Source organism: Malaclemys terrapin, chromosome 2, assembly GCF_027887155.1.
Source record: "Malaclemys terrapin pileata isolate rMalTer1 chromosome 2, rMalTer1.hap1, whole genome shotgun sequence".
NCBI classification, from domain to species: Eukaryota; Metazoa; Chordata; order Testudines; family Emydidae; genus Malaclemys; species Malaclemys terrapin.
In genome coordinates this window covers 260,161,658-260,174,039 of record NC_071506.1, presented here as the reverse complement: position 1 = coordinate 260,174,039, position 12,382 = coordinate 260,161,658, and the positions used below count along the sequence as shown (strand labels likewise).

General features: G+C 49.2%; 1 protein-coding gene across 1 annotated transcript; it reads left to right on the top strand.

Moving 5' to 3' along the window:
- The first annotated feature begins 361 nt into the window (after positions 1 to 361).
- Positions 362 to 4,323, top strand: FZD8 (frizzled class receptor 8). Its single transcript, XM_054020978.1, has one exon. The coding sequence runs from the start codon at positions 1,188 to 1,190 to the stop codon at positions 3,183 to 3,185; it is 1,998 nt and encodes a 665-aa protein (XP_053876953.1). The 5' UTR covers positions 362 to 1,187; the 3' UTR covers positions 3,186 to 4,323.
- The last annotated feature ends 8,059 nt before the right edge of the window (positions 4,324 to 12,382 follow it).

Genomic DNA, 12,382 nt, shown 5'->3' with positions numbered 1-12,382 from the left:
TACCTAGAGGATTTTAAAACACAGGTGAAAACTTATTCTTACTCCTACGCAGAGCAGTAGCCAGAGGTCTCTGAAACCATACCACGAAAAGAGAAAGAAATGCCCCCAAACTAGAAGGGAGTCTCCTCGTCCTTGCTTAAGCAATTCTTATCACTACTTGCCTACCAGGAAACATTTACAGCTAATAAACTGCACCTTAAAGGAACAGACATCGCCCCTGGAAAATCATGAGGGATAACGAGCATATCGGATTTTGCAAACAAGGTGCTGAGGGCAGAGCGCTGGGTCCGTTCCACCTTAAGGGAGGTTGTGGGCCGGCTTCCCTGCTCCCCGCCCGGAGGCCGCGTGATAGGTGGCTGGGGCGCGAGGGGCGGGGCCTGGCAGCGCTCGGTATAAATATTCATGAGAGCTCAGTGACCGGCCTGGCGCTGCCGGGGCCGGAGAGCGAGAAGTTGTGCAAAGGGCGCTGTAGCTGCCGAGACCCAGGTGGCTCCGCAGCGGCGCGGGGGGATTACAGCGCCTGCGGCCGGACCGTGCTGTTGCGGGCTCGGGGAAGCTCGCGCGGCTACAGGGGCACCGGGGACCCCCCCCCCGGGTGGATCGGGCCGGCTACTGGGGGCCGCGGAGGCTAAGTCCGTGGCTCCGGGAGCCCTCAGCCATCTTGGCTGGGCACCGCAGGCACTGAAGGCGAAAGTTGCGGCGCCCGGCCGGGAGCGCAGCGGCCGCTGGAGCAACGGGGAGCGCGGGTGCAGCCCCCGAGCCGACCGGAGATGAGACAGCGGCTGAGAAGCCTCCCCCGAGCGGATTGAGCGCGCACACCCCCGCGGGCTCTACGCGCCTGTTCCTGGACCCGGAGCGCTGCAGGAGGCGCTGAAGGGGGCTGTTTGCGGGGCTTCCCCCTGCCCCGGACAGGCGAGAAGAGGCGTCCCCGGGGCTGTGTCCTGCCCGGCCCGGCGAGCCCTGCGGAGGGTAGCGGTGCGTTGCCGGGCACCTGCAGCAGCAAGCCGGGGGGTTCACCCTGCGGGCAGAGGCGGGACGCGGGGCTGCCTGTAGGACAATACACCCCGGAGGCGGGGCACCCCGGGAGAGGCCATTCCTCCGGGCGTTTGCGGTGCCCCCGGCGCCTTCCGCTACTAGGGGGCAGAGAGGACTCGGAGCTGCCGGGCGGCCGCCGCCTCTCGCCGAGCATGGAGCGGAGTTACCTGCTGGAAATCACCTCGTTGCTCGCTGCCTTCTCCCTGCTGCAGCGCTCGAGCGCCGCCGCCTCCTCCGCCGCCGCCGCCGCCTCCTCGGCCAAGGAGCTGTCGTGCCAGGAGATCACCGTGCCCCTGTGCAAAGGCATCGGCTACAACTACACCTACATGCCCAACCAGTTCAACCACGACACGCAGGACGAGGCGGGGCTGGAGGTGCACCAGTTCTGGCCGCTGGTGGAGATCCAGTGCTCGGCCGACCTGCGCTTCTTCCTCTGCAGCATGTACACTCCCATCTGCCTGGAGGACTATAAGAAGCCGCTGCCGCCCTGCCGCAGCGTCTGTGAGCGGGCCAAGGCCGGCTGCGCCCCGCTCATGCGCCAGTACGGCTTCGCCTGGCCCGACAGGATGCGCTGCGACCGCCTGCCGGAGCAGGGCAACCCGGACACGCTGTGCATGGACTACAACCGCACCGACCTCACCACCGCCGCGCCGCCCCCGGCCAAGCCCCCGCACCGCGGCGGGAAGGCGGGTGGCGCTGCAAGGTCCCCCGCGGCCGCTGCGCCCCCGGCCGAGCTCCCCCGCAAGCCCCGGCCGCCTCCCCCTTGCGAGCCAGGCTGCCAGTGTCGGGCGCCCATGGTGTCGGTGTCCAGCGAGCGCCACCCGCTCTACAACCGGGTGAAGACGGGGCAGATCGCCAACTGCGCGCTGCCCTGCCACAACCCCTACTTCAGCCCGGACGAGCGCGCCTTCACCGCCTTCTGGATCGGCCTGTGGTCCGTGCTCTGCTTCCTCTCCACCTTCGCCACCGTCTCCACCTTCCTCATCGACATGGAGCGGTTCAAGTACCCGGAGCGGCCCATCATCTTCCTGGCCGCCTGCTACCTCTTCGTCTCGCTTGGCTACCTGGTGCGCCTGGTGGCCGGGCACGAGAAGGTGGCGTGCAGCGGCGGGGCAGGAGCCGGCGGAGCTGGGGCCGGAGCTGCTGGGGCCGGCGGGAGCGCCGCGGCGGGGGCCGCGGGCGGGCGGGGCGCGGCAGGGGGCGCGGCGGAGCTGCAGCCGGAGCTGGCTGTGGCCGAGCACGTGCGCTACGAGAGCACGGGCCCGGCGCTGTGCACCGTGGTCTTCCTGCTGGTGTACTTCTTCGGCATGGCCAGCTCCATCTGGTGGGTCATCCTCTCCCTCACCTGGTTCCTGGCCGCCGGCATGAAGTGGGGCAACGAAGCCATCGCCGGCTACGCGCAGTACTTCCACCTGGCCGCCTGGCTGCTGCCCAGCGTCAAGTCCATCGCCGTCCTGGCCCTCAGCTCCGTGGACGGCGACCCCGTGGCCGGCATCTGCTACGTGGGCAACCAGAGCCTGGAGAACCTGCGGGGCTTCGTGCTGGCGCCGCTGCTCATCTACCTGGCCATCGGCTCCATGTTCCTGCTGGCCGGCTTCGTCTCGCTCTTCCGCATCCGCAGCGTGATCAAGCAGCAGGGCGGCCCCACCAAGACGCACAAGCTGGAGAAGCTGATGATCCGCTTGGGGCTCTTCACGGTGCTCTACACGGTTCCAGCCGCCAGCGTGGTGGCCTGCCTCTTCTACGAGCAGCACAACCGGCCCCGCTGGGAGGCCACGCACAACTGCCCCTGCCTGCGCGACCAGCAGCCCGACCAGGCCCGCCGCCCCGACTACGCCGTCTTCATGCTCAAGTACTTCATGTGCCTGGTGGTGGGCATCACCTCCGGCGTCTGGGTCTGGTCCGGGAAGACCCTGGAGTCCTGGAGGGCCCTCTGCACCCGTTGCTGCTGGGCGAGCAAGGGAGCCGCAGCCGCCGGGCCCACGGGAGCAGGGGGCGGGGGGCAAGTAGCTGCCGCGGCGGCGGGGGGACTGTCAGGGGGAGGAGGCGGCGGTTCCATGTACAGCGATGTCAGCACTGGCTTAACGTGGAGATCGGGCACCGCCAGTTCTGTGTCCTACCCCAAGCAGATGCCCTTGTCTCAAGTGTGAGAGCTGGAGAGGCCAGTGGTAGGGGAGGGGGGCGCCGCTGGCCTGTATGAAATGCTTCCTCACTGTTTGGTGCCGTTAATGAACCCCTAATGGTCCCCATTAGCTACGGCTTGTGCAGAACAATTCAGCCGGCAGAGGCCCCAAGCACTAGCCCCCCTCCTTCCCCGTCTCCATTCATATGCAGGGAGCATGTATTTCAAGGCGTCAGCTTATTATTGTGCTAGCACAAAAGGGTGGAGGAGGCTCAGCAGTTTCTGCAGCGAGCAGGACAAGTAGTAGTTTCTGATTCTCTCTCTGGACTTGCAGTAGAGCCCCCTTCAACGGAGGAGGTTGATGGCCTGATGGGACTGCAGGTTTTGGGTATTAACGACCAGGCAAATGCCTTAAACACACACATCATGTCTTAATTATACACCCAAAATAAATACGGGTTTTGCAGTAAACAATGTATTTATATAATTATTACTTTGTACAAATATGTAAGATATGTATATATCCAAAGCTATACAGTCTGTACATTTTTTTGTAAAAAGTTTAGAGGCTCCCCCTGTAAGAGCAAATATTTGAGTATTCTATTTTGTCAATAAAATGACTTTTGATAAATGATTTTTCCAAGCTTCCCCCTCCTCCTACCCTGATTATTCCAGATGTTGTTAGTAGTTAACTCTGTCACTGAAAGATGTCACTATAAGCTCTATTAACAATGCAATCCTTAATGCAGTTACTTATCTTTAAGTTAAAATGTGAGATTTAAGAAAAACAATTTTAGACTGACTTGTTGAATGTTCTAAAACCTGAGGTGCCTTACCGTAATTCTTTGCTGCTCTATGCTTTGTAAGCCATCACACTGTATGTAAACTAAAGTTGTACAAGGCAGTAATCTCCCACATGCCTTGTTATGTATCCTGTAAAATGGATGTTATTTTAGGAATGTGAACACTCACACTACCTTTCATAGCTATTGTCTGTCTTTTGTAAGCACCTGCCTTTAGAGGGGCTGCATATGGCTAAAGTGTAAAGGTTAATGTTTCAAATCCATAGATCATGTTTTACAGTAGAACAGTAAGTTGAGAATTGTTAGATCAGTCTTTCCTTAACAGATTAAACTAAGGTTAACACCTTAACCTTTCATACTTAACTTTTGTATATCAAATATGGTCCTTTTTCAAAAGAAAAGGTATTGTTCTTCTGTCAAGACTAAGCTAATTTATTTGAGTAGAAGGCTGTTGAATTAACAGAAGAATGCTTTGGCAATTGTTGAACTTTTTACCTGTCTGCTCAGTGGCTCAGAACATCATTCCTTTAAGAGGGGCTAAATGAATAGGGTTAATCTGTAGGGAACTTGGTCTCTTTTGAGTTTGGAAAAACTTTGATCTTTTCTCTTCTCCAAACATGATGTATAGTCTGAAGTTTCTTTCCCTGCTGCTGGGTTCCTCTTGTTGCGGAATTGGCCACCATGGAGCCTTAAAGTTCTTCAATTAAAGAGATGTGGGACTTTTTTTAAAATAAAAAGAGGAGGACTTGTAACAGTTAGTGAACAGCAGAGGGAAAAGGGAGAACAGCCTTTTAAACAGCTTTTTCCCTCCATTGTTAGCCAGTCTGCAGGCAGCAAGGCATGGGTTGGAGCAGTATAGAAAAAAGCATGAATGCCCTACAGGTGGTCTGCTCACATAATCTACCCAATTTAAAGCATTTTCCTTTGCAGGACAATTGCATTACAAAACTCCCTTCTCTTTTACTCCTAATTGAAGCAAAGGACAACTATTATAAACTAAAAGTTTTTCTTTTTAAAAAAATCCTTTATTGCCTGGAAATTCATGACTAAATTCTGGTATGTTTTCAGAATTAGGATTCTGTAGACTATGAGAAGTAAAAGCTGCAATAGACACTTCTTTGCTCCAGAGAGATATTTTTATGCATTCTGCTTATTTTCTGAGAGATTAGCAATAATTTAAAAGCAATTGGTTAGGTTGTGTCTTAACAATGAAAAGATAGCCCCAGGTCCCTTATTAACCTGTCAATCAAGATAAGAGATGGACAGCTGCCCTACTAATGACATAGGTATCAATCATCATTGGTGGGAAAAACTTTGTCCCAGTGAGTTTTTGATTTGATTATGGTGTCCCCTTCAGGAGTTCCCATAACTAAACAGGAACTTCCAGTTTTATAGTGTTAATTGAATCATAAGGGGGGAGGAGAGAGCACAAAAAGTCTGGCCCTGTTAACTCTGTGTACAGACAATACTTAAAGTGAAGTGCATCTCCCTGTAAATATGAGCCACTTCAGACTTCTAGCCAGTGCTATGTGTGCAGCATTGTAGAAAAGCCTGTTTTAGCATAAATAGTTAGTACATAGCTGAACAAGACTGTTACAGACATGCCTTTTTCTTTAGGCGAGTCAGATTGTGGTTTTAAAAACATACTTCCTACACCATGTGCACCACATATAAAAATAATGGTGTTACCTGGCACTTAGGGGGAAAAAACCTCCATGTGGTTATGGAAAGAGTTTTCTCCTCCTAAGGAATGCTTAATAAAGTCACATATTTTAGCATCAGCTATTGCCAGATAAAATTTGGGCTCCTCTACCTCCACTCACCTCTAGAATGAAGGCTTGAAGAAACTTATTCTAAAGTATTATTACAAGAGTTATATCAGCATGTGGTTGCTGTAGCAGGACACCAAGTACTGCCATAAAAGCACTTTCCGCAAAAAAGCTGGAATGTGGTGGCTCTGTAGCTTGACCTGCCTAGGCACCAGTTGAGGGAACCTCCTTTGATTATGCACACAAAGTTTAAAAAGCCAGAAAGACTTTGTAGTAGCTTACCAGCTACTTAATTGTTTGAGAAATAGCCTACTAACTAGTACAAGCCTGAGTCCTCATACTGCCTCTTCAGCACAGGTACCATCTATTTCACTTAGTTATAACCAGTAAGTAATTTGCAAAATTGTCAGTATTAGTAGATATAGAGATTCACCTCATGGTCATAATAGCTGTGGGAAATTGTTCTCATTGCACCATTGGTCAGCTCTGACCCTAAGTGTGTTTGAAGCTAGAAAATCAAAACTCATGTTTGGGCTGGAGAATTTATATGCAACAATGGCTTTAGAAGAACAGAAGGAAGGCACTAGAAATACAAGAAAAGAGAAATCAAACTGTATTGTTTCTCAACTAGACAATGACAAGTCATTCCACCACAATTCATCAGTGTTCAAAATCTGACTCAATTTCCAGATCCAAATAAGCAATGGAATACTGTGAACTATTACAGAACAGTTTTAGCATGTGATGACAATCTACCATATACCTAAAGTTACAAGAGAGTTACTTAAAAAATAGTCACAGTAGAAACACATGTAATGCAAATTTCTTAAAAATGGACTAAAACCATTTATCAGTAATTTATACTACAGCGCCACCTACTGGCCAAATTATAATAGATACATTAGTCACACAAGGATACAATTAATACGTTAATCACAGGCTGGTCTTTCTCTCTCTTTATATAAATATATTTAAACTGAGAGCTGATGCAAAGCTGTATTGTTTTACAGTCTTTCTACATAACTGATTGTGACAACATTTGAAAAGTTTGGTATCTCAGGGACAACCCCCAGGGAGTTAATAGGAGGATCTTATAGCTTAGTATCCAAGCTGAGTTGGGTAAATAGGAAGAACTGTGCTTACTTTATTTTCCCTCCCGCTCTATGGGCCAACGTACCTTTTAAACTTTCCTTCTCTTCCTGGAGCCTTTTCCTTATATGGTCCTTCAAAAGGAAAATATGTGGGTTGTTATCCATAACACACTAATGCCAATGCAGTGCTGTAGTTTTCTAAGGAACTAGCCTAGCTTCCTATGGGCTTTTTAATGAGGCAGAACTTCACAGGTGTGCTAGAGTATGCAAATGAATAACTCACAGTAGGGTTGGTTCCCTTAGAGCTATATGTTAGCCTTCTGACCCCTGCTTGACTTTTTCCCTGGCATGAGCAATGCCAGCAGCTGCCACAGGTGATTATAATGAGTTAGTGAAACTGGAATTTGGGTTGGCAGGAGGGTTTTCTGTATAACTATATTGAAAAAGTATAGATGTGGCTTTAAGAGCCAGGCATTCTGGGAAACTTACCTTGGCCTATGACATAACTCCCCCCCCCCCTTTATTTAAATAGTCACTACAAAAGCAAGAGATGCTTGAAAAGAGATGTTGAGGATAGAGTGTGTCTGTGGGTGTTGTGGAATCTTCCTATGTAATACTTTAGAAAGCAAAGTATCATGGTGCTTTCTAACTCCTGAGTTCTTTGAATGTGCTTGACAAACTTTACCAACACCCTATGGAGAGAGGTAAGCAACATTGCATTCATCTTTACATGGGGAAGGGAACTTAAGGCTGAAGGGCAAAGTCAAGTGTCTAAGTCAGAGGAGATGTCCATGTCTGAGTTAGAGTAGGATTCTGAAGCTGGTAATCTGGGCCCCAGTGAAGTTTGTACCAAAACTCCTATTGATTTCAGTGGGGTCAGGCTACCACTGTCTTGCTTCCAAGGCTCATGCACAGCCTGTCTTAATTTGTAAAAACTCCAGAGCAGAAACAGGATGAGTATCTCAAGCCTGTGATGCATTTTCTGTAGTGTTTGGGTTGGGAAGAAAAGTAAGAGTTGATAGGAATGCCTCTGCTAGGGTCTTTCTGATAAGTTAATAACTGCAGTGCCAGGAGCCTAGAGACTGATGTAGGCTATACGCTCTGCCCAGTGTGAAGTAAATAAAAAGACAGAGATGTAGGACCTCAAGGAAAGCCAAAAAGTTGGGGAGTGAAGGCTGCTTCAGGCAAGGAGGAGGAAGTCCAGGCTTGTAGTAGAGGTTATTTGTTAAGGAAACAGACTCCTCCTGGGAATAGTGGGAGGAGGACAGAGGACAATTCTTACAAGATGGGTCTGTTTTCAATATGTTTAAATTACCAGACAGCTCTGTCTAAGTTTTTATGAGCGTGCCCATCACTGTAGTGTATTGAACTCGTATGGCTGAGTGAAGTTGCCTTGAAGTAGGAACTGTGCAGTACATCACAGAAACTTTTTTTTTTTTCACACTATCATAGTGTCTGGTATTTAAAATATGGAGTTATAATTTAATGTGATTTAGACTTGGAAAACTGTCTTAGAGACTACTTACTATCTCAGACCCAACACTGATTTGACCCTTCTGAAGGCTGGGATAACATTTTCATTCCTATAGGAGTTTAATCTATGGTCTTGGAGCACTTTGCATGCACTAATGAATTAATTCTTGCAAAAGTCTCCATGGGATGCCAGCACAGGGAAGAGATTACCCTACATTCACATTCATTCTGTTGCAGGTCTGGGAATAGGACCCATGTTTCCTGACTCTGTGTCCTGTGCTTTAAGTGGTCTTCTTTCCTCCTTTCTCACACATGATTTAAGATCTTCTACCTTCAATAGTTCTAAATGCATCCACACTTTCTTAGCTATGACACCAAATCTACCAGTGGATCTGACAGCCTCTGCTAGCAACCAAACTGCTATCTTTACAACCACTGGGGCATAGGTCGGAGATGCATACATAATTCATTCTGAGATCTGGAGTGATTTGAGGAGGGTAATTAAAAGAGAAACAAAATAGCATATTGAATTGGTTTCTCTGGCTTCAGGAGTGAGAGAGAAAGGGGGGGAAATAGGGACACAGGATAGCACAGAACAAAGAGGAAAAGAAGAAATGAGAGAGGCTGTAAACTTTAGCCTAAACAGTCCAACTTCAAAGTGTGTTGAGGCTCTCCAGTTACCACAAGGTGACTGGTTATCATTAATATGTTTCTTTAATCACCTTCACATGAAGGTGCACTGCATGGGTAATGTTAATCTGAAATAAAAAATGATTGGGAGAGCAACTGATTCTCCCCTTTCCCAAACAGCTGGTAAATCCTTATGAACAACTCTCAAATGAAAAATCCTTACAAATAAACTAGTGTCTGATGAAAATCAGTGTCCAGAACAAGTTTCCTTTGGCCTGCAGTGTGTGTATATTTGAACGGCAGGAAGATGGGCTCTGGCTTTTGTCTTACTGCTGTGTGTTAATAAGCAGCTAGGAGTGCCCTCAGCTGGCCTGAATAGTGAACTTCATCCTCTTTTTGCCTAACTGCAATGACTAGCAGTTGCAGATTTATGCTCCCATTCATCAAAGCCTGCACATACAATCATAGAAATGTAGGACTGGCAGGGACCTCAGTAGGTCATCTAGTCCAGTCCCCTGCACCAAGGCAGGACTAAGTATTATCTAGACCATTCCTGACAGGTGTTTGGCGGTTTTTAAGAACAGGTTAGACCAGTGGTTCTTAAACTTTTGTACTGGTGACCCCTTTCATAGCAAGCCTATGAGTGCAAACCCCCCCTTTACACATTAAAAACACATTTTAATATATTTAATACCATTATAAATGCTGGAGGCAAAGCGGGGATTGGGGTGGAGGCTGACAGATCACAACCCCCATGTAATAACCTCCCGACCCCCTGAGGGGTCCCAATCCCCAGTTTGAGAACCCCAGGGTTAGACAATGACAGAGATTCCACAACCTCCCTAGGTAATTTTGTTCCAGTGCTTAACTACCCTGACAGGAAGTTTTTCCTAACATCTAACCTAAATTTCCCTTGCTGCAATTTAAGCCCATTACTTCTTGTCCTGTCCTTAGTGGCTAATGAGAACAACTTATCACCCTCCTCTTTGTAACAATTTTTTATGTACTTGAAAACTGTTATTATATCCCCTCTGTCTTTTCTTCTCCAGATGAAACAAACCCTACTTTTTCAATGTTTCCTCATAGCTCACATTTTCTAGACCTTTAATCATTTTTGTTGCTTTTCTCTGGACTTTATCTGGTCTGTGCTTATCTTCCCCAAAGTGTGGTGCCTAGAACTGGACACAATACCCCAGTTGAGGCCTTATCAGTAATGAGTAGAGTAGAAGAATTACTTTTTGCATCTTCTTAACAACACTCCTGCTAATACATTCCAGAATGATGTTCTTTTCGTTAGTTTTTTTGTGACCATATTACACTGATTCATATTTAGTTTGATCCACTATAACCCCCAATTCCTTTCTGCAGTATTCTTATTGAAGCAGTCATTTCCCATTTTGTATTTGTGCAATTGATTATTCCTTTCTAAGGGTAGTACTTTGCATTTGTGCTTTGGATTTGGATTTCATTCTGTTTATTTCAGACCACTTCTCCAGTTTGTCAAGATCATTTTGAATTCTAATCCTGTCCTCCAAAGCACTTGCAACCCCTCCAAGGTTGGTATCATTTGCAAACATCATACGTGTAGTCTTTATGCCATTATCATCCTAGACTTGAGCAGGACTTAGGCAGACGCTTAAGCCTTTTGCTATATCAGGGCCGTAGGAAACATTTCTCATAATTACACTGTACACCTGACACACTTTTGTCCTGTAACACTTGCATGGATAGAAATCCTTTCCATTACCACTACTTGCTAGTAGGTCATGGGTAGAAGTCCCCTCCAGAACCAGGGCTGGCTCCAGGCACCAGCCACCAAGCTTGTGCTTGGGGCGGCACCTGGAGGGGGGCAGCGCGGTGCTCCGGCTCCAGCCGCCGGGGAGAGAGCGGAGCCCCGGCCGGGCTCGCCGCCCTCCTCCCGGCACTCTGGCCGCCAGGGAGAGAGCGGAGCCCCGGCCGGGCTCGCCGCCCTCCTCCCGGCGCTCTGGCCGCCGGGGAGAGAGCGGAGCCCCGGCCGGGCTCGCCCCCCTCCTCCCGGCGCTCTGGCCGCCGGGGAGAGAGCGGAGCCCCGGCTGGGCTCGCTGCCCTCCTCCCGGTGCTCCGGCCACCAGCGGAGCCGCAGCGGGCTCGCCGCCCTCCCCACTGCACTCCAGCCGGTCGGGGAGATTGGCCCACGGCCCGGCTCGGCGACCTCCCCTGCTGCACTGGGGGAAGGGGGAGGGGCGCGGCGGGAGGCTTTTTTGCCTGGGGCGGCAAAAAAGCCAGAGCCGGCCCTGTCCAGAACTAACCACTTCTTAAGCCCCTGGCCCTACAAACACTTAAATATATGAATGACTTGTAGACAGTGGGACTACTTGCATGAGAAAAGTAATGCTCAGGATCAGAGCTGTGAAGAGAAGCATTTATTCATGGGATTCTAACATATTCCTACATTTAGATAGACAAGCTCACGCAGCTTGCTCCCTACTCAATGCTCCGAGGAGTGATAACCACAAGGTCCTTCACTTTCTCCAACTGACTTCACTACATGTCCTATTTCCTGCCAATTTCTCCCAGATTCTCTTGGCATCTTGTGTTCCATCTCTTTCCTTTCCTCATTTCCCAAGCAGTTTTTCCCCGCTTCCCATCTCTCTCCCCCTGCTGCTGGGGCTACACTTCCTTCCTCGTCTATTTTCTCTTTATCCAAACTGCTGTGTGACGGGTTGGATCACAGAAACCCCCTTGGAAGCTGCCACCCAATGGGCAAAGACTACCCCGCTTTTGTTTTCCCTGCCAGCTCAGGACTCCAGCACCCTTGCTGAGCCAGACACTCCCGTCTGGCTCCAGACACAGACCCAGGGTCTGAATCACTTGTCCCAAAGCTGCAAGTTTACCTGAAAACAGCTCACAGTAGTGTGCTTGTCTTTAGCACTCAGATGCCCGACTCCCAATGGGGTCTAAACCCAGATAAATCCGTTTTACCCTGCATAAAGCTTATGCAGGGCAAACCCAGAAATTGTTCGCCCTCTATAACACTGATAGAGAGAGATGCACAGTTGTTTGCTCCCCCAGGTATTAATACATACTCTGAGTAAATTACTAAATAAAAAGTGATTTTATTAAATACAGACAGTAGGATTTAAGTGGTTCCAAGTAGTAACAGACAGAACAAAGTAAGTCACCAAGCAAAATAAAATAAAATGCACAAATCTATGCCTAATCAAACTAAATACAGATAATCTCACCCTCAGAGATGCTTCAGTAAGTTTTTTCTCAGACTGGACACCTTCCAGGCCTGGGCACAATTCTTTTCCCTGGTACAGCTCTTGTTGCAGCTCAGGTGATAGCTAGGGGATTCTTCATGATGGCTCCTCTCTCCTCTTTGTTCCCTTCCACCCCTTTATATATCTTTTGCATAAGGCAGGAACCCTTTGTCCCTCTGGGTTTCCACCCCCCTCACTGGAAAAGCACCAGGTTAAA